General features: G+C 41.3%; 1 protein-coding gene and 1 long non-coding RNA gene across 3 annotated transcripts; one reads left to right on the top strand and one right to left on the bottom strand.

Moving 5' to 3' along the window:
• Positions 1–3,432: 3,432 nt before the first annotated feature.
• On the bottom strand, positions 3,433–3,797 carry LOC113468675. The gene is made up of 2 exons (XR_003392340.1): positions 3,678–3,797; positions 3,433–3,536 (listed from the first exon to the last, which is right to left on the bottom strand). It is a non-coding gene; the product is annotated as an uncharacterized LOC113468675 (long non-coding RNA).
• A 15,695-nt stretch (positions 3,798–19,492) lies between these two features.
• On the top strand, positions 19,493–22,754 carry LOC113468670 (protein snakeskin). 2 transcript variants are annotated; one of them, XM_026825760.1, is made up of 3 exons: positions 19,493–19,744; positions 20,998–21,099; positions 21,233–22,754. In XM_026825760.1, the coding sequence occupies exons 1-3, from the start codon at positions 19,508–19,510 to the stop codon at positions 21,353–21,355; spliced, it is 462 nt and encodes a 153-aa protein (XP_026681561.1). In that variant the 5' UTR covers positions 19,493–19,507; the 3' UTR covers positions 21,356–22,754. The 2 variants fall into 2 exon arrangements, with proteins under 2 accessions (XP_026681561.1, XP_026681562.1); XM_026825761.1 differs by having other exon boundaries at positions 20,998–21,204; positions 21,338–22,754.
• The last annotated feature ends 4,764 nt before the right edge of the window (positions 22,755–27,518 follow it).

The raw sequence follows: 27,518 nt of genomic DNA, 5'->3' as shown, positions 1-27,518 counted from the left end.
GAGTAAATCTCCACCTTGCCCTCCTCACAACACACCCCATCCTTACACTCCCTCACTGGCGGTTTTACATCAATCACCATCCGGCGGGGTTTAACCTCGAGCGGGGACGGTGGTGGGCGTAGGTAGTACCCCAGTAGGAACCCGGCCACGGGGAGTAACCATCGGAGGAGCTTTTCCGACATCCGGGCGGGGGGACGACAGGGGGGTAGACACGGGACGACCTTTGTTTTCGCTACCTGGAAAAAAATAATGAAATATGATTATGACTAGGAACAGAGAAAACAGAATTCTTCTTTTTCTTCGCCTTTTCCATGTTCAGATGGGGTCGGCGGCCTCTCAATCAGCTTTAGAGCAGCAGAAAAAAGAATTATAAATAACGAAAAATAACAGAAAACAAAAATAACAAGAAGAGAGAAAATAGAAAGAAGACGTAACAATATAGGTAACAAGAGAATACAAGAAGAACAAAAATTTACAAAATACCTACCTACCTACCTATCTAACAACAGAGCTCCTGGAAAGTACTAACTGTACTCAATAAATAACAAAATGATTACTTGGGAGATTATTTTATAGAAAACAATCTTCTTCTTTTTCTTCGCCTCTTCCCGAGTACAGACGGGGTCGGCGTTTTTCGTCAGCCTCTCAATCAGACCTAACTAGGGTGATTGCTTTGGGCAGGTACACCTGATTAGGTCTACCTGATGGTGTGTGTGCTCAGCAGGTATCAGGTAGACCTGACACAGGCGCACCTGATGGTCAGTGGCTGGCTTTAGGTATGATAAAGGGAACTGTAACTGATAAGGTCTTATCGTCCCGAAAGCGAAGAGTGAAGGAAGACAGGTAGGAGAATGCCAGCCGTTCGGTGGCCAAACCTTATCTGGAATAAAGTTCGCCCCGGGTGGGAATCAAACCTGCAATCTAACGCATCCAATCAATCTAGGCTGACTGTTCTAGGAATAGATCAGTTGCGCTTACTTGGGTCATGTTTCAAAGACAATTACCTGGGCTCCGGCCTGATGTGACAGCACCCGAATCTTCTCGTGGCACACTTGTCTGTCGCCCCCAGCTTTCACCATGGCCATAATGATGTTCTCCGTGGCCATAAAAGGCAATTCCTGATCAATATGGCGCTGGATTACTTTAGGATAGACAACCAGGCCTTCCAGAACGTTTTGTAGCGTGATGAGAAGACAGTCGGTTGTCAGGAATGATTCGGATAGAGTATGGATGCCCTTCGCACTCAACCTTTGCTATTTCGTTAGCCAGGGGAAATTCAGGCTGGTATACTCCCTGTTTAAAGTCCCCCCAGCCAGACTATGTGAGATTATAGAAAACAATAAACATTATTATTACCACTGCTGCAACTGGAGGACATTTCGCCTCGCACGGTTTTTTCGGACACTTGGCTTCTTCTTCGTAGCATTTATCGTAGAAGAGACGCTCTGGTTTTTTGGGCTCGACTTTGGCCGGGGGTTTCCGGCTGATGAGAGGCATACTACGGGATGGGCATGCTACGACACAGACCACAAGCGTCCAATGTAGCAGTTGTTTCATCGCTACGAAATAAATCGCAAAAATTCAATAATAAACTCATAGATCACCCACCTGTTCTGGGGCTCTACCATAGAAAGACTTGGGATCCAGTAGAGTGGGCATTTGGTTCAAATAGCTCCGCTATACTGTAGTAATAGAAAGTAAAAAAAAATCGTCGAGTTAAAAAACTCATAATGACTCACTTCATTCAACAATAAACTCATAAATCACCCACCTGTTCTGGGGCTCTGCCATAGAAAGACTTGGGATAAAAAATTGTCGAGTTAAAACTCATAATGACTCACTTCATTCAATAATAAACTCATAAAGACCATAGCAGTTACAGTTCCCTCTGTCAAACCTCTTAAATAATAATAATAATAAACTCATAAATCACCCACCTGTTCTGGGGCTCTGCCATAGAAAGACTTGGGATCCAGTAGAGTGGGCATTTGGTTCAATATGGGCGCAAAGTAAGGATCTGCCCGGATTCTGTCCACCAGGTCATTTTCCTTTCCGTGTTGCTTAACCTGGGTGACACAAGAGAACACAGATTTAGTCGGAAACCTTAGGAAGCAGGGCCGTATTCAGGAGCGGGCTTCTTTTTTAGTCCGTCCTTCCTTTATTATTACATAATAATAAAAAGAGAGTTCAAAGATTTGTGACGTCAGACTTAACGCAGTTGCTATTTTTGTCCGCTAGGTAGCGCCACTATGCAAGCGCGGTAGAGGAGGAGCAGAAAGAACTGCGCAGAAACGTATGCGCACAACAGTGGTGCCATCTGCAGACCTCCCCCAAGAGTCAAGCACACCCGTGATCTCCAGTAGTACCACCACACCCAACAATAACAACAACAACACACCCACCACCAACAACAACAACAACAACAACAACAACAATAACAATAATGAGACACCTAATATCGTACCCAACAACAATAATAGTAACAACGCCACAAGTGTCACACCCAACAAAAGCCCATCCAACAAATCTACCTTACCCAACGAAAACTTGAGCAAAACCCCCAGCAGCTCTCTGAATAAAGATAAAGCCAGTGAAAACAAAGGTAAAGTCAATGACAATAAAGACAAAGAAAATGAAGAAGAAAAACTCAACGGCTCTCTCAATAAAGATAAAGCCAATGACAATAAAGTCAAAGAAAATAAAGATGAGTCTCTCGTTGAAGACACTGAAGAAGAGGAGGAAGATGATGATGGTAGTGCTGTAAGTGTGGTACTGAAGAGTGTGGACAATGTACTTCGGCTGGAAACCTCAAACTCTACAGATGTCCCTGATGAAGCTGCTGTGGACTCGGATTAACAAGGACCCGGGTTCGATTCCCCAACCTGTCTTACCCAAAACGTTAACAAGTGTGCCTTTCCCCCAAGGAAAACATAAACCTTTTTCTCCCTCAATAATAGCGTTTCTATAAATCCCAAAGGCAATCTCATTTTTTTTTATATATAGAGAGAGAATGTTCATGATAATAAAGTCAATGAAAACGTCAATAGTCAATGTCAATAAAGTCAATGAAAATGTCAATAAAGACAAAGAAAATGGGTTTCTCAATAAAGATAATGTAAATGGTCTCTCTCAATGAAGCTTGAGTGGGTTCGATTTCCGTCTGGGGCGGATTTTATCCTAAAGAGATAAGGTTTGTTCTCGGAACGGCTGGCTTTCTCCTAGCCTGCCAACCATAGCAGTTAGTTATACAATGACGACGTTTTAAGGGGTTTACCCTTCAAAATAGTTTATCATCACGAGAGCCGCGAAATAAACGCTGGGAAAACTTGTGTTTGGGAACAATAAATGAAAACATGAAAACGTTAAAATTTAATAATAATTAATTTATAAAATTTATTGATATCATTTATTTAATAAATACAACAAACAAAAGTCTCTTAAAGGTATAATTTTGATTTAAATGCAAGCAAAAACACCGGCGTTTACCATCTCACGTTAAAGGGTTTATTAATCTCTGAGTATTCAAACAATTTAACCTAAAACTGTAAAAATACAACAAACAAAAGTCTCTTAAAGGTATAGTTTTGATTTAAATGCAAGCAAAAACACCGGCGTTTACCACCTCACGTTAAAAGGTTTATTAATCTCTGATTCTCTGAGTATTCAAACAATTTAACCTAAAATAATTCATTCACGACTTCCCAATAATTTTCCTGCTAACAAAAACCGTGTCGAATAGAAGAGCTAGTACACCTACACATACCTAATTATGTCTACTATAGAAAATTGTGCAGCAAACTAAGGAAAATCTTTTTTACTAAACACGGACGTAAAAAAATATAAAAAATATCTTATTAAATTTAAAGATGTAGTCGTTTTAATTAGGAGGTAATCGTAAGACTCTCGGTATATTTGCCCTGACAGCTTACGAAGCTTTTATTTCTTCGAGCACTTTGTACAGAATTCGTAGTGTACGAATATCTTATTAAATTTAAAGATGTAGTCGTTTTAATTAGGAGGTAATCGTAAGACTCTCGTTATATTTGCCCTGACAGCTTACGAAGTCTTTATTTCTTCTAGCACTTTGTACAGAATTCGTAGTGTACATAAAACTAGGTAACTATACAGTAATAAGAATACCTAATTATTACTTCAGTAGGCAGACCCTAAATGTTATTAAATTCAAATGTAAGTATTTTATCCCGTAATTCCTTTGTGTGGGACAATTTTATTGCACATTGCACCCCAGTAAGCTACTAGCTTACTGGCATATCTCTTAACGGAGGTATTATATGATTCATGTCCTTCAAATATCTTATTAAATTTAAAGATGTAGTCGTTTTAATTAGGAGGTAATCGTAAGACTCTCGTTATATTTGCCCTGACAGCTTACGAAGCTTTTATTTCTTCTAGCACTTTGTACAGAATTCGTAGTGTACATAAAACTAGGTAACTATACAGTAATAAGAATACCTAACCATTACTTCAGTAGGTAGGCACTAAATGTTATTAAATTCAAATGTAAGTATTTTATCCCGGAATTCCTTTGTGTGGGACAATTGCACATTGCACTCCAGTAAGATACTAGCTTACTGGCATATCTCTTAACGGAGTGTGGGACAATTGCACATTGCACCCCAGTAAGATACTAGTTTACTGGCATATCTCTTAACGGAGTGTGGGACAATTGCACATTGCACCCCAGTAAGATACTAGCTTACTGGCATATCTCTTAACGGAGGTATTATATGATTCATGTCCTTCTGGTTACCTGAGTTAATTTTTGGACGTTAGGATTCCTCATCTGCATCGATGGCACCCCGTCGGTTCGCTAACCGAGAGACCGTGGGTTCAAATCTCGAGATAGGCAGGTTGAGAAGAAATGACACGCGCATACTTGGCAATGATTGGGTTCACTTCTTCCGCCAGGAATTCGCGCACCTAAAACCAGAAGAGAATTGGTTTTTTAATGAGTTTTTTGTGCAACGTCAATGTATAACCTGTCAAGATTTTTAGTGACGGCTTAAAACCAAAGAAAACCATGTGAAGCAATTTATGGTAGCCAGCGGCGCGGCGACAGCACGTTAAATGTAGTTCCCAATGGATCACTGAAGTTAAGCAACGTTGAGCTTGGTTGGTATCCGGATGGGTGACCACAAGGGCAATCATGTACTGATTTTTCTGGGTCCCACGTCCCTGGTCCCAATTGGGTGAGGTTAATGTGAGGAGACGAGTAGCCTGTCGCCGAATGGAGAGTAAAACTAGACCCACTGTCACTAAAATCTATCAGTTATGCAGTGACACTAAACCACAAAATATCACCTTAAGTCCGAACAACGACGAAATCTAATGAAAGATTATTCTTCAGTTGTTAATGGGTTTCATTTTATTGACATCATCAGGACCGGCCCCAGGGGGGGTCAACTTTGAAATCTTAAATGTGAACCCCCACTTTTTAATAAACCACAAGAAAGACCTTCAAAAATACAGTACTTAGGGACAAGTTGGGGTCAATATCATGAACACGGCCGGAGCTATGGATTTTTCAATATTTAAAGTCGCCAGGTTTTTTCTCTAAGAACCAAAAATAATAAAAGCATTCTGAAAGGTGATTTGTGCTTCAAAAGGTCACTTTCATGATTCAGCTCGAAATTCGGACATGAAATTAAATTATAAATTTCGGCCCTGACTATCAAAAATAGCTTTGGGTCCATATTTTGAAATCTGCCATTTGGGTCCGAAATTTCAAGCTGAATCATGAAAAGTGAATCTTAAAATAACCATAGCTCCGGCCTTGGGTATGGGATTGACCTCCAACTTTTAGTAGCTCACCTGTTGGCACTATCATCCAAAGTTCTCTCCATCCACTGTGTACTGGCGGTGGCTAATGAGTTCTGATGTAGACTCATGAGGAATCTAGCTAGGGAACAGAGACGTTCGGACCGCATGGGGTTACGTTTGTAAGCCATAGCGCTGGACCCGATCTGGGTGGATTCGAATGGCTCTTCGATCTCCTTCATGTGAGCGAGGAGACGCAGGTCGGTAGCCAACTGAGGAAAGGGGAATAGGTTTGGTTTAGGCTGAACATTTTGACAGCAAGTAAATAACAATAGAATCTTGAGTAGAAGGTTGTAGTTAAGGCTTCAGCTGTAGCCGAATGGTGATGGTAGAATAAAGAAATCTTTCTTCTCCTTTTCCTGCTATACACCAGGGTGATGGTCTCTTGCTTATCCTGAACCGCAGTCAACCATCGTGAAAACTTGTGCTTGTTCTTTAAAAGCAGAGAGAACCCCACTGAACCCTCAGTGAAATCGTCAGAAAAAGGTGACTGAGCCAACTGAAATTTAAAGTTCCATCATAATTTTCGTACTTCTGAGCCTGGTGAAACCTGTGTCGATGAATTGCCTTTTCCTTGGTGAAACGTCACCCACAGTTACTTATTTTCACTTATCGTGATGATTTGAATTGCTAACATCTCTTGTCTCCTCTTATTGTGTACCAATTTTTTTACCTAAGAGTCCAACTGTAGTAGGTACCAAAGGTGACTGAGCCAACTGAAATTTAAAGTTCCATCATAATTTTCGTACTTCTGAGCCTGGTGAAACCTGTGTCGGTGAATTGCCTTTTCCTTGGTGAAACGTCACCCAGTTACTTATTTTCACTTATCGTGATGATTTGAATTGCTAACATCTCTTGTCTCCTCTTATTGTGTACCATTTTTTTTACCTAAGAGTCCAACTGTAGTAGGTACCTATCTTTTGTGACTTTCGAGGAATTCGTTTAAAGCTCAAAACTTTCTGTATGCCTTCGTGATCTTTTACTAAAATCGTGTGGCCAATGCATATTCCCTCATTTTTCTTCACCTTTTCCCGTGTATAGACGGGGTCGGCGTTTTTCGTCAGCCTCTCAATCAGCCCTAACTAGGGTGATTGCTTATTCCCTCATTGTGAGTATATTTAGATGTGGGACAGATAAGTTACCTTATGTATAGATGCTCCTAGACTACTCAGTACTCCAGGCACTATTACATCTACTTTCCTAGAGTATGTCTGTCCCGTTATGATATGGGATGAGTTAAATCCTGCCTTCTTTGTAATAAATAATGTAATCTAAATAAGCACTACCATTATTTATTAATACGTATACGCAGGACAGATAAGTTACCTTATGTATAGAGGCTCCTAGACTACTCAGTACTCCAGTCACTATTACATCTACTTTCCTAGAGTATGTCTGTCCAGTGATGATATGGGATGAGGTAAATCCTGCCTTCTTTGTAACCAAACGATCCAGCGCTTTCACTTTATCACCATCACCTGAAAATCAAGATTTATTTATTCATTTAAACGGGTGGACACTTTACTACCTACATACTCGTATCTCGTATACACAATTCACCCTAAAGCCTGATTCACACTATAGTGCCAGTCAAGGTCCGGTCCGATCAAAAGATTGAGTATTCACACTATCGTTCAAGCAACGTTGATGCTTCGGTCATGCTTCGGTCATTTTCTTTCATTTCTAGTTGGATAGACAACCAGGCCTTCCAGAACGTTTTGTAGTGTGATGAGAAGACAGTCGGTTGTCAGGAATGATTCGGATAGAGTAAGTCTCCTGTGGGGGAAAAAAGGGTTCAAGGCGCGTTAATTTAAAGCTCATAGGGTTCAAGGCGCGTTAATTTAAAGTTCATATGGTTCAAGCTCAGAGGGCTAAAAGTACGTTTATTGAGGCGCTGAATTACTTTTGGATAGACAACCAGGCCTTCCAGAACGTTTTGTAGTGTGATGAGAAGACAGTCGGTTGTCAGGAATGACTCGGATAGAGTAAGTCTCCTGTGGGGAAACAAAGGGTTCAAGGCGCGTTAATTTAAAGCTCATAGGGTTCAAGGTGCACTAATAAAAGTTCATATGGTTTAAGCTCAGAGGGCTAAAAGTACGTTTATTAAAGCTGACCTCTGCCAGCCTAATTAGCTTGGTTGGTAGAGGGTCTGCCTTGAAGGCGCTAGGCCGCGGGTTCGATTCCCACCTGCGGCGGATTTTATCCTAAATGTATAAGGTTCGTTCTCGGAACGGCTGGCTTTGCCCTATCCTGTCTTTCTTCTCTCTTTGGTTTCCGGACGATAAGACCTTACCAGTTACAGTTCCCTCTGTCTAATCTCTCTCTTTTTTTGTTGATAACCTTCACATTCGTAACGTTCGAGGGGCATTGATAACCCTTCACAGGGTTTCTTTTTTCTAGGATAAAGTTCTCCTCAGGTTGGGAATCGAACCCGTAATCTAGAGCTTTCAAGGCAGGCACGGAAAGTACTTTACCTGTTGGCACTATCATCCAAAGTTCTCTCCATCCACTGTGTACTAGCGATAGCTAATGAGTTCTGATGTAGACTCATAAGGAATCTAATTGTAAAGTAAGTGATTCACCTGTTGTAAAGTACGGTAGCTCACCTGTTGGCACTATCATCCAAAGTTCTCTCCATCCACTGTGTACTAGCGGTGGCTAATGAGTTCTGATGTAGACTCATGAGGAATCTAGCTAGGGAACAGAGACGTTCGGACCGCATGGGGTTACGTTTGTAAGCCATAGCGCTGGACCCGATCTGGGTGGACTCGAATGGCTCTTCGATCTCCTTCATGTGAGCGAGGAGACGCAGGTCGGTGGCCAACTGGGGAGAAGAGAAAACCGGTTTGGTGTAAGTACTTTAGGCTGAATGTAACCCGTTTGGTGTAAGTACTTTAGGCTGAATGTAACCAGTTTGGTGTAAGTACTTTAGGCTGAATGTAACCGGTTTGGTGTAAGTACTTTAGGCTGAATGTAACCGGTTTGGTGTAAGTACTTTAGGCTGAATGTAACCGGTTTGGTGTAAGTACTTTAGGCTGAAAGTAATGCGAAAGCGGTTCCAAGGAACATTTTTTTTTTAAGTACATAAACAGTCAACTAGTAGTTTGGTGAAATGGCCAGATGGCCAGAAAAAGGTGAGTGAGCGAACTAAAATCTAAAGGGGAATTGAATGGAATTTCTGATTTACCAACAATCAACACTTAACGTAGAATAGCTAATATACCTTGCTTATCCTGTCCGAATAGGACTGAAAAGTCCCTTTACCCCAGTAGTTTATTTTTTTTATATATATACCCGATCTGGGTGGATTCGAATGGCTCTTCGATCTCCTTCATGTGAGCGAGGAGACGCAGGTCGGTGGCCAACTGGGGAGAAGAGAATAGGTTTGGTTTAGGCTGAAAATTTCGACAGCAAGTAAACACAGGGTTTATACGCTTTTCCCCGGAATGAAATTCCATGACTATTCCAGTAAATTTCCATGACTTTTTCCAGAAAAATACGGGGCGGAGGTACTTAAAAATCAGTAAGATTACCCCTCCATTTAAATAAAATATGCAATATGCAGAACGTCAAGGAATATGAGGCGGAATGCGCCGCAGAGCGTTTTTAGGAAAAACTTGATATTTAATTTTAACATTTTTAATTATTGACCGGGTGACAAATTCCATGACTTTTCCAGGTTTTCCAGGTCGCGTATAAACCCTGAAACAGTTAACTAGTAGGTAGTTCAGTGAAATCACCAGAAAGAGGTGATTGAGCGATCTGAAATCTAAATCAGAATTAAATAACATTCCTGATTTGCCAACAATCACCACTTAAAGGTGTATCCAAACATAGTTCACCGGCTGTCGATCGACGAGATAATCTATGTTGTCGAGGCAGTGTGGACGGGCCAGTCGATGTCGATCGGCGGCCGGTCGACTATGTGTGGACACACCTGAACGTAGGTAGGTATGTACTTAAAATTGTGTATGACACATGTATGGACTGAAAGCTGAACAAATGTATTTTACTAGTTAAACATGTTTGCCAGATTTCATCAAAATATAGCCTCGGTGGCGTAGTGGTCAAGACAAACGGCTGGTAAACAGGAGGGCGTGGGTTCAATTCCAGGTGAGGTATGAAATTTTAGCCTTAATATTATTTGAGAATTTGACCATAATATTAGTAGTAGCCCACTGCCCTGATAAAGGGACTCTTTAATCCTGTTCAAGCAGTATAAATAAGCACTACTTTTATTTTCATATTTGGACGCTGGACAGGTAAGTTACCTTATGTATAGAGGCTCCTAGACTACTCAGTACTCCAGTTACTATTACATCAACTTTCCTAGAGTATGTCTGACCCGTTATGATATGGGATGAATTGAATCCTGCCTTCTTTGTAACCAGGCGATCCAGCGCTTTCACTTTATCACCATCACCTGAAAATCAAGATGGTAGCCAGCGGCGCGGCGACAGCACGTTAAATGTAGTTCCCAATGGATCACTGAAGTTAAGCAACGTTGAGCTTGGTTGGTATCCGCATGGGTGACTACCGGGGCAATCATGTACTAGTATACTGTCGGCTAAGACTAAAAAGTCCCATTATGCCAACAGTTTAAACAGGCCTCATTTATTTACATCAAAAATAAGTACATACATAGGTTTAACATTGAAAAGGATGGAGAAAATTATATATATAAAAAAAGATATTACCGTCAATGTTAGAACACTTTAATCACAAATAAAAAAAAAAATAATGGTAATAGCCACCAAAGAGGTTACCACTAAAGATAAAGTTTAAACAAGGTCTCGTAATATTATTTAATATTAATACATGCATCAAAGAAAAGACCCTTCATTTGTATAAAAAAGGGGGAAAGATGAACGTAGGTATGTACTTGAAGTTGTTCATGATATAGGTGTGGACTGAACCTCGCCTAGTGACTACCTTCCACTTTATTACCTTATGTATAGAGGCTCCAAGACTACTCAGTACTCCAGTCACTATTACATCTACTTTCCTAGAGTATGTCTGACCCGTGATGATATGGGATGAATTGAATCCTGCCTTCTTTGTAACCAGGCGATCCAGAGCCTTCACTTTATCACCATCACCTGAAAATCAAGATTAAAATTCAATGAGCAAATGTACCTAAAACATATTTGTAAAATTTCATTTCAATTGGATTAATTGGGAGTTAAGGCCGCAAAAGCTATCGAGATAGAATATGGAATTCAGTTCGTTCTTTCAAATATTGAATTATTCGTGGTAAAGTAGAGAGCTTATTTCTCATCTACTCGTATCATCAATAATTTTACCCTAGTAATGCTGCCACTGGTAGCTACTCGATCAAAGTGGCTACTCATTTGTCCTCACGAGACTCAGTGCATCCCGAATTCCAAGCAGACCCGAAAAAAACTTCGACCTCACTGGGAATCGAACCCGGGACCTCCGGCGTGCAAGCCTAGTGTGATACCCACTCGGCCACGGAGTGGAGGTTGGTATAGGCCACAGGCTATAGGAGGAAGGGGTGCAATAGTGGAATAAAGAAAGAAAATTGAATAAAGAAAGAAAAAAAATTGAAAAATCCTAACTCAGGGGCGGGATTAATGCCTAGGGCATTCTCTTCATTTCTGGGAGCAGTCAATATTAGACTCTCCTATGGAAATTTTGATTTTCCTGTCTCATTTGGAAATGTTCCAATCCAAATGCACAAAACGAAGAGGCAAGACTTTGCAGAAGATGAAGTTTTAAGGAAGAGATATAGAGTTCTCTGCGGAACTGAAAGGGGACACCCTGTCCTGAGGCATAATCTTTACACATAGGCCGTTATTCTTCTGAAATTTTACTCGAATCTTCACGAAAAAAATTCGAAAAAAAAACGACTTCTGATTTTCTCACCCCAAAACTGATTAGTGCATTGAAACAAGGAGATCATATAGGCCCCGATTAAAAAAGAAAAAAAAATCGAAAATTTTCACATAGGCCGTTCTTCTTGGGAACGATTCAAACATTATTATTACCACTGCTGCAACTGGAGGAGATGTCGCCTTGCACGGTTTTTTCGGGAGTGTTTTCGGACACTTTTCTTCTTCGTAGCATTTATCGTAGAAGAGACGCTCTGGTTTTTTGGGCTCGACTTTGGCCGGGGGTTTCCGAGTGTCACACTCCTTGAGAAGAAAGTAAGGTTGTCAGGTAGGTATCTTATTTGAGGTGAAGCGTTAGACCTCTCGTACATTGGAGGCGTAGTCGCGCGACTGAAGTCTGAAATCCACACTTCCAATGTGCGTTAGGCCTTTTATTTCTAGTCTTACGGAAGGCAATTGCCATAAAGCCTAAAGAAAAAAAAAAACGCGGAACGACTGGCTTTCTTCTATCTTGTCTTCCTTCTTTCTTCGTTTTCAGGGCAATAATCCTGTCTACCTTCTCTTCGACTTCGGGACGATAAGACCTTAGCAGTTACATCTACCTCTATCAAACCTCTTGAAAAAAAAGCTCATGTTGGATTTGTACCAACTAAAAACCACCTCACAATTGGTAATCGTTCAAGGCACGTTAATTAACGTTCATAGGGTTCAAGGCGCGTTAATTTAAAGCTCCCCTATTTAGGGCGCGCTAATTAACGTATATAAGGTTTAAGGCGTGTTAATTAACGCTCATGAGGTTTAAGGCGCGTTAATTAACACTCTTAGGGTATTGAGGCGCTGAATTACTTTCGGATACACAACTAGGCCTTCCAGAACGTTTTGTAGCGTGATAAGAAGACAGTCAGTTGTCAGGAATGATTCGGATAGAGTAAGTCTCCTGTGGGGGAAACAAAGGGTTCAACGCGTAGCTTAGCTACAGTACACTAATTAGAAATAATAACCCCCCCTGTCTCACCTTTTCCGGAGTAGGTGGTTCGGTGCAGTCCGGCGCCCGACAGGGCTGCGATGGGCTGAACGGTCTCGTACATTGATCAAACAGGGCTATATAAGGTTTAAGGCGTGTTAATTAACGCTCATGAGGTTTAAGGCGCGTTAATTAACACTCTTAGGGTATTGAGGCGCTGAATTACTTTCGGATACACAACCAGGCCTTTCAGAACGTTTTGTAGCGTGATGAGAAGACAGTCAGTTGTCAGGAATGATTCGGATAGAGTAAGTCTCCTGTGGGGAAACAAAGGGTTCAACGCGCCCCGAATCTTCTCGTGGCACACTTGTCTGTCGCCCCCAGCTTTCACCATGGCCATAATGATGTTCTCCGTGGCCATAAACGGTAATTCCTGATCAATATGGCGCTGGATTACTTTAGGATAGACAACCAGGCCTTCCAGAACGTTTTGTAGCGTAATGAGAAGACAGTCGGTTGTCAGGAATGATTCGGATAGAGTAAGTCTCCTGTGGGGGAAAAAAAAGGTTCAAGGCACGTTAATTAACGTTCATAGGGTTCAAGGCGCGTTAATTTAAAGCTCCCCTATTTAGGACGCGCTAATTACTTCATAGGGTTCAAGGCGCGTTAATTTGAAGCTCCCCTATTTAGGGCGCGCTAAGTAACGTATATAAGGTTTAAGGCGTGTTAATTAACACTCATGGGGTTTAAGGCGCGTTAATTAACACTCTTAGGGTATTGAGGCGCTGAATTACTTTTGGATAGACAACCAGGCCTTCCAGAACGTTTTGTAGTGTGATGAGAAGACAGTCGGTTGTCAGGAATGATTCGGATAGAGTAAGTCTCCTGTGGGGGAAAAAAAGGGTTCAAGGCACGTTAATTAACGTTCATAGGGTTCAAGGCGCGTTAATTTAAAGCTCCCCTATTTAGGGCGCGCTAATTAAAGTATATAAGGTTTAAGGCGTGTTAATTAACGCTCATGGGGTTTAAGGCGCGTTAATTAACACTCTTAGGGTATTGAGGCGCTGAATTACTTTTGGATAGACAACTTCATAGGGTTCAAGGCGCGTTAATTTGAAGCTCCCCTATTTAGGGCGCGCTAAGTAACGTATATAAGGTTTAAGGCGTGTTAATTAACACTCATGGGGTTTAAGGCGCGTTAATTAACACTCTTAGGGTATTGAGGCGCTGAATTACTTTTGGATAGACAACCAGGCCTTCCAGAACGTTTTGTAGCGTGATGAGAAGACAGTCAGTTGTCAGGAATGATTCGGACTGTAGCCAGAGACATGCGCGTTTGCCTACAGTGGTCAGTTGAGCCGGTCTGAAAAGGAAGACAAGAATGTTTTATTCTCTTGGTTCAGGGTTCAGTAGCAACACTTGCTTGAAATGCAGAAGGCCCCGGGTTCGATTTTCCACAGTCAACAAATGTTTGCACTTGTATTACTATTGTACGTGTCTGGCTTAACGACATACAACAGGGAGGCAAAACCAAATGTCAGCCCCGAAACAATCACCCCAGGGCTAATTGCGAGGCCGACGAAAAACGCCGACCCCGTCTGAACACGGGAAAAGGCGAACAAGAAGATTACTATTGTAAATACGTGTTCTAACGCTGTCCCAGCACATAAAATTGAGGAGTATTGTGTTATCGTTATAGCCCATCTGATGAGACAGACTACGGGAAGGGCATGCTACGACACAGACCACATGTTGAGTCTAATGTAGCAACACACTACCATCACATCATGTGAAGTCATGGGGAGTCAGAAAGATGTAGTTTAAAGTTTTCCCATAATATTGTAGGTAATTTTATTCAGGACAGCCACACTACCATCACGTTACGTGACGTCAGGTGATGTGAAAGTAGTGTGTTTCTACCTTAATTTAGCAGCTTTTTCATTACTACAAAATAAAAATGACGAACACTTTTTTTTTTAGTACGAAAAGGAAGGAAGAAGAACTCACTGTAAATGTGTGAATCCGAGGGTGGGCAAATCTTTGAACTTGTTGGCAAAGAATGCGAGGTGGGATATACAGGTAGCCAGTTTGGGAATCAGAATATCGAACGCGTCTCTAATCTGAATCAAATCCGTGTTATCACCCACATAACATGAGGTGGCTCCTGAAATGCATAATCGGAAACAAGTGGTAAGCCAAAACTCAGCCTCTCAATACATTGTTCCTACTTTGATGAAATTTAACAAAATCAAAAATCCAAGCATGAATTTTTGTGGTAAAGCAGAGCTTTTTTCACAACTTTTGTGGGTATCACAGCATTACTAAGTGCCTTCTTTCGAATACGAGTATTTCCGATTTTGACCAATCTTTTTACACTGGTAATGCCGCCACTGGTCGATACTCAATCACCAACAATAACTCTGGAACGGTTAGTCCACTTTTGATGAAATTTGGCAAACATATTCAACACACAGAGGAAATTTTCCAAGTAGGTTGTGTGTGGGTGTACCCCTTAAGGGCTCTTTTTCCGAGTTCACTGGATCACTAGTTATTTTTGCAGATGAAAAATTACAATCCTACCCAAATGTATAATAGAGGACGCCTTCCTACACTGTTCAGCATAGACATGAACATGTGCCATAACACTCTAATCTGAATCAAATCCGTGTTATCACCCACATAACATGAGGTGGCTCCTGAAATGCAGAATCGGAAACAAGTGGTAAGCCAAAACTCAGCCTCTCAATAATACATTGTTCCTAATTTGGTGAAATTTAGCATACCTACATGTTCAACACACAAATTAAACTCCAATCAATGAAAAGAACACCAGTAACTTATACTTTTCACAGTTGGTGAAGAGTAGAGCGGTGTTGTTCTTCTTTTCACAAAGTCACGTCAGAATCTATCAGTATGTTCAATCAATTCTTAAATTTATTTTTGTTAAAGCAGAGCCTTTTCACAATTTTTGTGGATATCACAGTATTAATAAGTGCCTTCTATTATTTCCCATTCTGAACAATCTTTTTACACTGGTAATGTCGCCAAAGATCGATACTCCGAAGCTGAGTGCACCTCAAACTTCGCAAGTAAACTTTGATCAGAGCTGAAGAACCGTTGACCTTGCCGGGAATCGAGAAGAAGCTTGGTCAAAGTTTGAAGTCGACCATTTTTCCTTTGCCTTTGTCTGTTTAGGCAATCACCAGCAATTACTCTGGAACGATTAGTCCAATTTTGATGAAATTTGGCAAACACATTTAACACACAAAGGAAATTTTCTTAGTAGGTTGTGGGTGCGTTCAGATAACTCGGGATCTTTCTACCTTTGTGGGCTCTTTTTCAATGGTTCTCTAGTTATTTTTGAAAATTAAACAGAAATCTGGAGTCGGGTAGCTTGTCGCCAAAACGGAGGGTGAAACCCCCGTCACTAAAAAACCTTAGCACTCTTATGGTGGATTTCACCAATGAGTTAATGAGAGATTTCACTAATGGGAGAATTTTCAATCATCTAAAAAGGAGTTTTTATTCAGCCAAACGGGAGTTTTTAAAATCTCCTCCTTTTTGGATCACTAGAAACTCCTTTTGGATCATTAAAAACTCCCTTTTGGATTAGTAAAATATCCTTCTTGGATGATTAAAAATTCTCCCATTAGTTAAATCTCTCGTTAAGTCATTGGTGAAATCCACTATTAGCAGTTATGTATAAAGTAACTGGAGTTCCTTACCACCTAACCTACTCGTATTTCCAACAACACTCATATTTCTATGAGAACGAGTAGACGCAATTTCGATATTTCCTCACATCTGAAATTGATTAGTTGATAGTTGAATTGATTAGTTGATTAAATCGACGGCTAATCGACATCAACAACCTACTCGTGAAAATAAAATCAATTAATCCTAATTTAAACTAAGGAACAGGGCGGAAACGGGCGTAAGTCTGTCAATTTGTGCTGTTTTTTTATGTGTTTTTAATGGATTTTGAAATCGACATTATCTGGGGAATGATATAAGAGATAATTGTACAGAAGGATAGATTTGTTAAACGTCTGTGGTACTTGAACCATCAAGAGATCATCGCTTCGGGTGTCTTCGTGGGGTACTTCGTGTACACGACCGTTATTCTCATATCGTACGGGTTCGGCACGACACAGCAGAAGAAAACCCTGGTGGTAAGTTTTGGTACTACAGGTTAGATTAGGACACGATAGGAGGATCGTGGAAGTTCGGGTGTCCTCGTGGGGTACTTCGTGTACACGACAGTTATTCTCATATCGTACGTGACACAGCAGAAGAAAACCCTGGTGGTAAGTTTTGGTACTACAGGTTAGATTAGGACACGATAGGAGGATCGTGGAAGTTCGGGTGTCTTCGTGAGGTACTTCGTGTACACGACTGTTATTCTCATATCGTACGGGTTCGGTACGACACAGCAGAAGAAAACCCTGGTGGTAAGATTGTGTACTACAGGTTAGATTAGCATAGGAGGGGAGGTTCGTGGAAAATCGGGTGTCTTCGTGTACACGACTGTTATTCTTGTCTTCCTTCTCTCTTCGATTTCGGGACGATAAGACCATAGCAGTTACAGTTCCCTCTGTCAAACCTCTTAAATAATAATAATAATAAACTCATAAATCACCCACCTGTTCTGGGGCTCTGCCATAGAAAGACTTGGGATCCAGTAGAGTGGGCATTTGGTTCAATATGGGCGCAAAGTAAGGATCTGCCCGGATTCTGTCCACCAGGTCATTTTCCTTTCCGTGTTGCTTAACCTGGGTGACACAAGAGAACACAGATTTAGTCGGGACCTTAGGAAGTAGGGCCGTATTATAACCATTCCGGCAGCCCGAGTCCGGGGAATGATACTTCCAAATCGAAGGCCAGTTGAAACCTTTCTATAGATACGTTTCTATAAATATAAAAATACGGCTCCTAGAAGGGATTCGAACCCTCGACCTGGGCGAAAATGGAGAAGTGGCGAATTGAAGAGTGATATCTAATAATATTGAGTATGTTTATTTATTAAAGTTAAAAATGATCGTGGTTGCTTCCTTAGAGTAAATTTAATTATTGATGGGAGTAAGTAACAATAAGGGAGGACTCACCAGAGGATTTTCACACATAATCCAAAGTTACTAGTCAAGTGAAGACGTTGTTCTTTTACCTATACCAATATGTTGCTACTTGACAGATTGACTCTCCTAGAGAAGTATGTTACACTACCAGTCAGTACTTTATTTGTCAAATATGTTTGCTAAATTTCACCTGAATCGAACAAATCTTTCAGGAGTTAAGGCAAAACAGTTTTTTTTTTCCAAGCAGACCCGAAAAAAAAATTTCAACCTCACTGGGAATCGAACCCAGGACCTCCGGCGTGCAAGCCTAGTGTGATACCCACTCGGCCACGGAGTGGAGGTTGGTATAGGAGGAAGGGGTGCAATAGTCCTACATACTGGAATCCGCACACAGGCATTTCGTCAGAAAAGGCCCCCATTGTAATGTAATGTAATTTGAGGAAACCTTTCACTACCAGCTGATCACTCACCATTGAACAGTTCAAGGAAAGAAGCCTGCGTTCCGGTGGTGCCTTTCACTCCTCGGAACCTCAATTCATCCCTTGCTCTACTGATGGCTTGTTCATCCATAAGTAAATCTTGTAGCCAGAGACATGCGCGTTTGCCTACAGTGGTCAGTTGAGCCGGTCTGAAAAGGAAGACAAGAATGTTTTATTCTCTTGGTCCAGTAGCAACAGTTGCTTAAAATGCAGAAGGCCCCGCGTTCGATTTCCACAGTCAACAAAAATTTGCACTTGTGTTACTATTGTACGTGTCTATGTAGCCAGAGACATGCGCGTTTGCCTACAGTGGTCAGTTGAGCCGGTCTGAAAAGGAAGACAAGAATGTTTTATTCTCTTGGTTCAGTAGCAACACTTGCTTGAAATGCAGAAGGCCCCGGGTTCGATTTTCCACAGTCAACAAAAATTTGCACTTGTGTTACTATTGTACGTGTCTGGCTTAACGACAGGGAGGCGAAACCAAATATCAGCCCCTAAACAATCACCCCAGGGCTAATTGAGAGGCTGACGAAAAACGCCGACCCCGTCTGAACACGGGAAAAGGCGAACAAGAAGATTACTATTGTAAATACGTGTTCTAACGCTGTCCCAGCACATTAAATTGAGGAGTATGAGAGGCTGACGAAAAACGCCGACCCCGTCTGAACACGGGAAAAGGCGAACAAGAAGATTACTATTGTAAATACGTGTTCTAACGCTATCCCAGCACATAAAATTGAGGAGTATTGTGTTATCGTTATAGCCGATCTGATGAGACAGACTACGGGAAGGGCATGCTACGACACAGACCACATGAGTCTAATGTAGCAACACACTACCATCACATCATGTGAAGTCATGGGGAGTCAGAAATTTGTAGTTTAAAGTTTTCTCATAATATTGTAGGTAATTTCGTTCAAGACAGCCACACTACCATCACGTTACGTGACGTGAAAGTAGTGTGTTTCTACCTTAATTTAGCAGCTGTTTCATTACTACAAAATAAAAATGACGATGAACACTCACTTTTTTTAGTAAAAAAAAAAAAAAAAAAAAATAAGGAGGTCATTTCTGGGAGCAGTCAATATTGGACTCTCCTATGGAAATTTTGATTTTCCTGTCTCATTTGGAAATGTTCCAATCCAAATGCACAAAACGAAAAGGCAAGACTTCGCAGAAGATGAAGTTTTAAGGAAGAGATGAAAGATAGAGTTCTCCAGACACTGGATCAAAGTTTAAACTCAGTGCAAAACCGACGAGTCAAAACTAAGACCTCACTTCGCTTCGTTCGGTCAATAAATGCCCCTTGGTTCGATCTTTCTTCCCCAGATCCTGAACATCATCATCCTCATCCTGTACAGGACAGGATACGGGGGTCAATTCCTCGGAGTGGGCGGCACGTGGAATTTGAACGAGGAGAAAAATCCCGATGTCGAGATCATCGCTTCGGGTGTCTTCGTGGGGTACTTCGTGTACACGACCGTTATTCTCATATCGTACGGGTTCGGCACGACACAGCAGAATGAAACCCTGGTGGTAAGTTTTGGTACTACACTATTTTTCTTCCGGAATCTGAACCGACTCCCTTCTTCTGAAGCCCATTTTCGTGACAGGGCAGTAGAGTTTGTACATAAACCATGGAAAATATAAAATAGGATCTTCCCAACCCTCAAAAATCTACGGTTGGGAGATGAAGTCTTCGGCCAGCCACTCACTATCAGGTATTAGGCCAGCCTGTTCAGCCGTACCTGTAAATGGTCGCTCGTACGGGTTCGGCACGACACAGCAGAATGAAACCCTGGTGGTAAGTTTTGGTACTACACTATTTTTCTTCCGGAATCTGAACCGACCCCCTTCTTCTGAAGCCCATTTTCGTGACAGGGCAGCAGAGTTTGTTCCTCGATGACCACATCTACTCCCGCAACAAAACAAACCACAGGTATGCATCTAATTTCTAGTCATACCTTCTATTTTTCTTTCTCCAAAATTCCTAAATTCCAGTGATAATTCCTATGTAGGTAGCAGGTATGTAAGACAAAAACAGAGGTAAAATTTTCGCATGACAAATTTGGAAAGTGGGGTGGAAATTCCATGGAAATTATTGCGTGCATCTCGAAATAAAATTCTACCTTGCGAGTTAGATATTTTTGACATCATAACAAAAGTTGTATAGGTACGAGCTAGGAGTATGAATTCCTGTAGAACTGAAAATCCATAAGTAAACTTGTATGAATGACTTTTGTCTTTTTCTCCTCCAAGGGTGCTTACTTATAGCACTGTTACTAGTTGGTACCTACCTACAAAGTTTCAACTCTATATTAAAAAAAAGAATATTGTTTCATTGCCGGTTTTAAATTTCTCATTTAATTCATACTCATAAAACAACTGCTAACTTAGCCTCGTGTGGTCTATGTCGTAGCATGCCCAACCCCTAGTATGTCCCTCATCAGATGGGCTCGAAGAGACACAATACTTCCCATTTAGGTGCTGGGTCAATACCGTTCAATACGAGAAAACCAGAAAGGACAAAATATAAAATAGGATCTTCCCAACCCTCAAAAATCTACGGTTGGGAGATGAAGTCTTCGGCCAGCCACTCACTATCAGGTATTAGGTAGACCTGTTCAGCCGTACCTGTAAATGGTCGGCTTTAGTTGTGCATCAGATGTACCTGTCATCAGGTATACCTGATAGTGACTGGCTGGCCTTGAGTTGGGAGATGGAGTCTTGGAGTTACGACTGGCTATTCCAAGTGTTGTCCACACAATTTCGCTTTCCATGTTTCGCAGGACATCATCATGAACTTCATTGCCATCTTCCTGTGGATCGCTGTGGGCGGTATCGCCCTCCACTATTGGATTGGCTATCAGAATGAGCATCACTATCAGCAAGTCACGTCAGAACGAGGTATAGGCATCACCCTGGGGATTCTATGCATCTTCTCCGGGGCTCTATATCTGATTGATACCGTGCTCTCGTTTATACACTTCATCAAAGACTTGGAGTGAGCATCACTATCAGCAAGTCACGTCAGAGCGAGGTATAGGCATCACACTGGGGATTCTATGCATCTTCTCGGGAGCTCTATATCTGATTGATACCGTGCTTTCGTTCATACACTTTATCAAGGACTTGGAGTATAGATAGGTCTCGATAGACTGAAATTCACCTCAAAGAGCGCTAAAATCAGCCTTAAAAAGCACTGAAAATACAGAAATCCGCCCTAAAAATCGCTGAAATACGCCTTGAAAAGCACTGAAAATACTGAAGTTCGCCTCAAAAAGCGCTGAAATCCGCCTTAAAAAGCACTTAAAAACTGAAATCTGGCTATCAGCAAGTCACGTCAGAGCGAGGTATAGGCATCACGTTGGGGATTCTATGCATCTTCTCCGGGGCTTTGTATCTGATTGATACCGTGCTTTCGTTCATACACTTCATCAAGGACTTGGAGTATAGATAGGTCTCGATAGACTGAAATTCACCTCAAAGAGCGCTGAAATCAGCCTTAAAAAGGACTGAAAATACTGAAATCCGCCCTAAAAAGCGCTGAAACACGCCTTAAAAAGCACTGAAAATACTGAAATTCGCTTCAAAAAGCGCTGAAATTCGCCTTAAAAAGAACTTAAAAACTGAAATCTGGCTATCATCAAGTCACGTCAGAACGAGGTATAGGCATCACGGTGGGGATTCTATGCATCTTCTCCGGGGCTCTATATCTGATTGATACCGTGCTCTCGTTTATACACTTCATCAAGGACTTGGAATACAGATAGGTGAATAGGTCTCTCCTCCATGTAATGACGAATAGGGCTGAAAACAGAGCGGAGCGGAGAGCATAGAGTTTTTCGCTCTCCGTTCTTGGCGGTTTGAAATCGTCGCTTCCCTCTCTACCTGCTCGATGCTCTATGTATGCTCTCTGCTCTACGAAATTCACCTCAAAGAGCGCTGAAATCAGCCTTAAAAAGCACTGAAAATACTGAAAGCCGCTCTAAAAAGCGCTGAAATACGCCTTAAAAAGCGTTGAAATACGCCTTAAAAAGCGTTGAAATACGCCTTAAAAAGCACTGAAAATACTGAAATTCGTCTCATAAAGCGCTGAAATCTACTCTGTTTTTAGTCTTGGGTTATGAAAAAGGACGATTCAGGAAATTTGAGATGAATCGTAATTTTGCCGAAAGCTTACCGCCGTACACAAAAAGCCCACTCCGAGGCTTAGGTGTTAAGAGCAAACAGTCCTATAAAGGATGGGTCAACTGTAAAGGATGGGTTGAGTTATATGAATCTACGCTACGTGCGGACCGTAATAGTCTGAATCGCCAGTGGCGTACACACTTATTTCATCAGATTTTTGGTACCACCTTGTATGCTACCTAAATAGTATTTGCTAATCTGTCAAATTAAAATAGTATGCTTTCTTTCAAGAATTCCTTCAAGCATAACTCCCATTCAAACTCTCTTTCCTCATGTACATATCTTTTCTTGAATTCAAATAAAATAGACTTGCCTAAAAAATGTAGGCAGTCCAAGGAATTTTGTACTCAAATGAGAGTTTCCCATGTTGTTCTTAAATTTCGACCTTTATTTAAAATCACTATATGCCAAATTTCAGGTTCCCATCTTTAGCCATTCAAAAAATATTTAAGGGTCCCCGGACTTTTGAAACACTCTGTATACATAGATGACAAATCCCATATCAATTTCTAATAGTAATAGAGAACTGTTGTGGATAGAGAGGAAGGAAGGAGTGTTCCCTTATCTTATCGGAATGAGGCATACCTGATACCTCATTCAATATTGTACATACATATCCTATACGAGTAAGTACCTTATAGCTGGTATCGCATTTGATATACAAATATTACCATTACATATTCTAGGTATACATATGAGTACTTTACAGCTAATAACCGGGGTATGTGCAATGTTTGTAGTTGGAAAGATAAATAATACTGGATGGACGTTCAAAATTTTCAGCCTTAAGCTGTGTCCACATCTTTTCTTATATTATAAAATCAAGATCCATTCACATTTCACACACTGATCGCTCTATCTCCTGAACCACAACACCTAGAAAGCTGAAATTTGGTAGGGATATTCCTTTTATGGTCCAGGTGTGCAATAAGAAAGGATTTTGCAAAAATCTAAACCGATCCTGAGATATGATCAATTTTTGATCGCTAAAATCTCCATTAGAAATACACAGAGTGCAGCCACCTAACCTACTCGTATTTCCAACAACACTCATATTTCTATGAGAACGAGTAGGCGCAATTTCGATATTTCCTCACATCTGAAATTAATTAGTTGATTACCAATAAATCGACGGCTAATCGACATCAACAACCTACTCGTGAAAATAAAATCAATTAAACCTAATTTAAACTAAGGAACAGGGCGGAAACGGGCGTAAGTCTGTCAATTTGTGCTGTTTTTTTTATGTGTTTTTAATGGATTTTGTAATCGACATAATCTGGGGGAATGATATAAGAGATGATTGTACAGATAGATAGATTTTTTATACGTCTGTGGTACTTGAACCATCAAGCGGGAAATACAGGGTGTCTTCATAACTATGATTACACTCAGACGCTCGCCTGGTAAACAGGGAGGCGCGGGTTCAATCCCAGCCGAGGATTTGGAAATTTATTCTCATTTATTTGAGGCTTTAACCACTCTAAGGCCAGCCACTCATCAGGTAAACCTGACAGGTACACTCGATGAGCACACACACTATCAGGTAAACCTGTCGTCAAGTCAACCTGATAGTGAGTGGCTGGCCTAACCTAAATGATCTTTTATTTTGTGGGGTTTACTATTTTTATGGAGTATTCCTTTTCGAACCACCAATCCGTGAGTTACAAAACCACCTGTGTCTTCCACGATAGATAGATTTGTTAAACGTCTGTGGTACTTGAACCATCAAGCGGGGAATACAGGGTGTCTTCATAACTATGATTACACTCGGACGCTCGCCTGGTAAACAGGGAGGCGCGGGTTCAATCCCAGCCGAGGATTTGGAATTTTATTCTCATTTATTTGAGGCTTTAACCACTCTAAGGCCAGCCACACACTATCAGGTAAACCTGTCGTCAGGTCAACCTGATAGTGAGTGGCTGGCCTAACCTAAATGATCTTTTATTTTGAGGGATTTACTATTTTTATGGAGTATTCCTTTTCGAACCACCAATCCGTGAGTTACAAAACCACCTGTGTCTTCCAGTCACGGATTCTACGCCACTGAACAGAATGATAGGGTTAGTAGTAGTGACACCAGCGGATCCTAACTCATCCATATATCCTGAGTATTGCCTGTTCGATCCCCGCTTGAGTCATTCAGCAAATCGCAAAATCGAACACAAGTTGCTGTTTTTTTATCTTATTTTTTGTAACTCCTATGGTCTTATCGTCCCGAAATCGAAGAGAGAAGGAAGACAGGATAGAAGAAAGCCAGCCAGGTTTGACAGAGGGAACTGTAACTACTATAGTCTTATCGTCCCGAAATCGAAGAGAGAAGGAAGACAGGATAGGAGAAAGCCAGCCGTTTCGAGAACGAACATTATCCCATCAGGATAAAATCCGTCCCGGGCGGGAATCGAACCCGCGGCCTAGCGCTTACAAGGCAGACGCGCCACCCGAACATTATCCCATCAGGATAAAATCCGCCCCGGGCGGGAATCGAACCCGCGGCCTAGCGCTTACAAGGCAGACGCAGTTATCCCATCAGGATAAAATCCGCCCCGGGCGGGAATCGAACCCGCGGCCTAGCGCTTACAAGGCAGACGCACTACCAGCTAAGCTAACTAGGCTGGCGAGAGAGCAAGTTGAATACACCAATTCCCGATGGATCACTTATGTTAAGTTACGCGTGGTTGGTAATCGGATGGGTGGCTTTTCCAAGTCCCACTCAGGCTGGGTGAGGTTCATGTGAGGAGGCGGGTAGCTTGTCGCCGAAAGGAGGGTGAAACCCCCGTCACTAAAAAACCTTACCACTCTTATGGTGGATTTCACCAATGATTTAATGAGAGATTTCACTAATGGGAGAATTTTTAATCATCTAAAAAAGGAGTTTTTATTCAGCCAAACGGGAGTTTTTAAAATCTCCTCCTTTTTGGATCACTAAAAACTCCTTTTTGATCATTAAAAACTCCCTTTTGGATTAGTAAAATATCCTTCTTGGATGATTAAAAATTCTCCCATTAGTTAAATCTCTCGTTAAGTCATTGGTGAAATCCACTATTAGCAGTTATAAAGTAACTGGAGTTCCCTATATACCACCTAACCTACTCGTATTTCCAACAACACTCATATTTCTATGAGAACGAGTAGGCGCAATTTCGATATTTCCTCACATCTGAAATTGATTAGTTGATTACCAATAAATCGACGGCTAATCGACATCAACAACCTACTCGTGAAAATAAAATCAATTAAACCTAGGATGCAATACAAAACGTTTGGTTAAAATAGGTGCTGCGGTTGGTGGTATTTTGACCGCTTTTTGGCGGGTTTCGACCGCTTTTTGGCGTTTTTCAGCTATATAGACTAAACAGTTAGAAATATTGTAAATGTTACAACAGAACACCCAAATAAGCACCATTCAATAGGATAAGGAAAGTCGTGTGATGTTCACACCAGATTTTTTTTTTCAAGTCTTTTTTTAGATTAGAGGTTTGATAGAGGGAACGGCAACTGCTAAGGTCTTATTGTCCCGAAAGCGAAGAGAAAAAGAAGGAAGACAGGCTAGGAAATCAAGGAAAGATTATTTTTCAACTTATTGTTTCATTACAAAATTTCATCAGTAAATTAATTCCAAAGGCGAGTAAAACCTAGACCCTAGACAAATGGAGTGATCCTAAAGCCATGTAATGTGTTCCAATACACTCGAGTAATTCTGTTTAATCTCTTGTTTCCAGGCAATGCTTCGGGCGTGGGTGTTCGCGTTCCTGACCTGCCTCTCCTCCCTCATCCTGATTTACGACTGGCGTCACCTGTCCACCTCCATCTACTCCCGCCCCTCCAAGCACTACCTCGACCTTCTCCTCACCTCGGCAATCTTCGGGCTCCTCACTTCGGCTTCGTTTTTTGCCGACATCGTCCTGACGTTCAAGTTCTACTCCTAGCCGCGAATCCACCACTGTGCACCGGTCAGCTTCCAGCGTGAAATTGTGCTTTGGATCTGAGAGGGATTTTTCACTTGACGTCCGCAGAACCATCGGCCATCACGCGAACGGCGAATACAAACAGACCCATTCTTGAGGTTTGACAGAGGGAACTGTAACTGCTAAGGTCTCATCGTCCCGAAAGCGAAAAGAGAAGGAAGACAGGATAGGAGAAAGCCAGCCGTTCCAAGAAGAAACATTATCCCTTCAGGATAAAATCCGCCATGGGCGGGAATTGAACCTGCGGCCTAGCGCTTGCAGGGCAGACACGCTACCAACCAAGCTAAATAGGCTGGCAAGAGAGGGATTTTTGTGTGGCCTGTTACTTACTATATTATTTGGCCAACACCTTCCTTGTTTTAAGGGTTAAAATTGCATAGATGGATTGGCCCATATGTACCTATAGGTAGTACCTTTACACAGTGATGAAGAAGCATGCAGGAAACTTTTTTTTTTAATACAATAGCAACAAAGCCATTAGCAGAAGTCTTGGAATATCTTTTAGGAGAGTTGACAATTTGGCTATGAACCTACGGGCGGGAATCGAACCCGCGGCCTAGCGCTTACAAGGCAGACGCGCTACCAATTGCTAATGTCTCACTTTTCAAATAGCAGGTAATTTAATTTGGATTAACTCTATTATTCAAAGATCTCTGTTTGAGCGATTTGATGAAATTTTGGCACCTACATTATTATGTTTACTTGACAATTTAAGAACTTTTTTCCAATTAGAAATTGGGGTTAATAGAAAAGGGAACCATGCAGCGATTGTAGCGTCCGTTTTTCAAAGTTCTACAATTTACTTTTTTTTTTCACTGAATCCGTACAGCTTTAGTGAATTTGTCCAAATAGAATCTATGTTGGTAGTATGGTACTGAAGAGACAGAATTGGGAAATTCTTAACTCAGAATCAAGAGAAGAGAGATTTGAAATTCCTCCTATAGATTCAAAATTTCTTCAAGTAATTTGTTTGCACTCAACTGAGTCTCGGGAGAATTTCGTGTTAGTTTCCTGGCAATTTTTCAACCATGCAAAAAAAATCTGCAATTAGGTTCACCTGTAAATAGTTATTTGATTTAATTCAATTCTATTCAATTCGCATTTTTTATGTTCTAATTTCTAGACTTTTTGAAACCTACTGCATTTTTGCT

The sequence above is a fragment of the Diaphorina citri genome, unplaced genomic scaffold, assembly GCF_000475195.1.
Source record: "Diaphorina citri unplaced genomic scaffold, Diaci psyllid genome assembly version 1.1 scaffold811, whole genome shotgun sequence".
Classification (NCBI taxonomy): domain Eukaryota; kingdom Metazoa; phylum Arthropoda; class Insecta; order Hemiptera; family Psyllidae; genus Diaphorina; species Diaphorina citri.
This window is presented reverse-complemented; position numbering and strand designations above follow the sequence as displayed.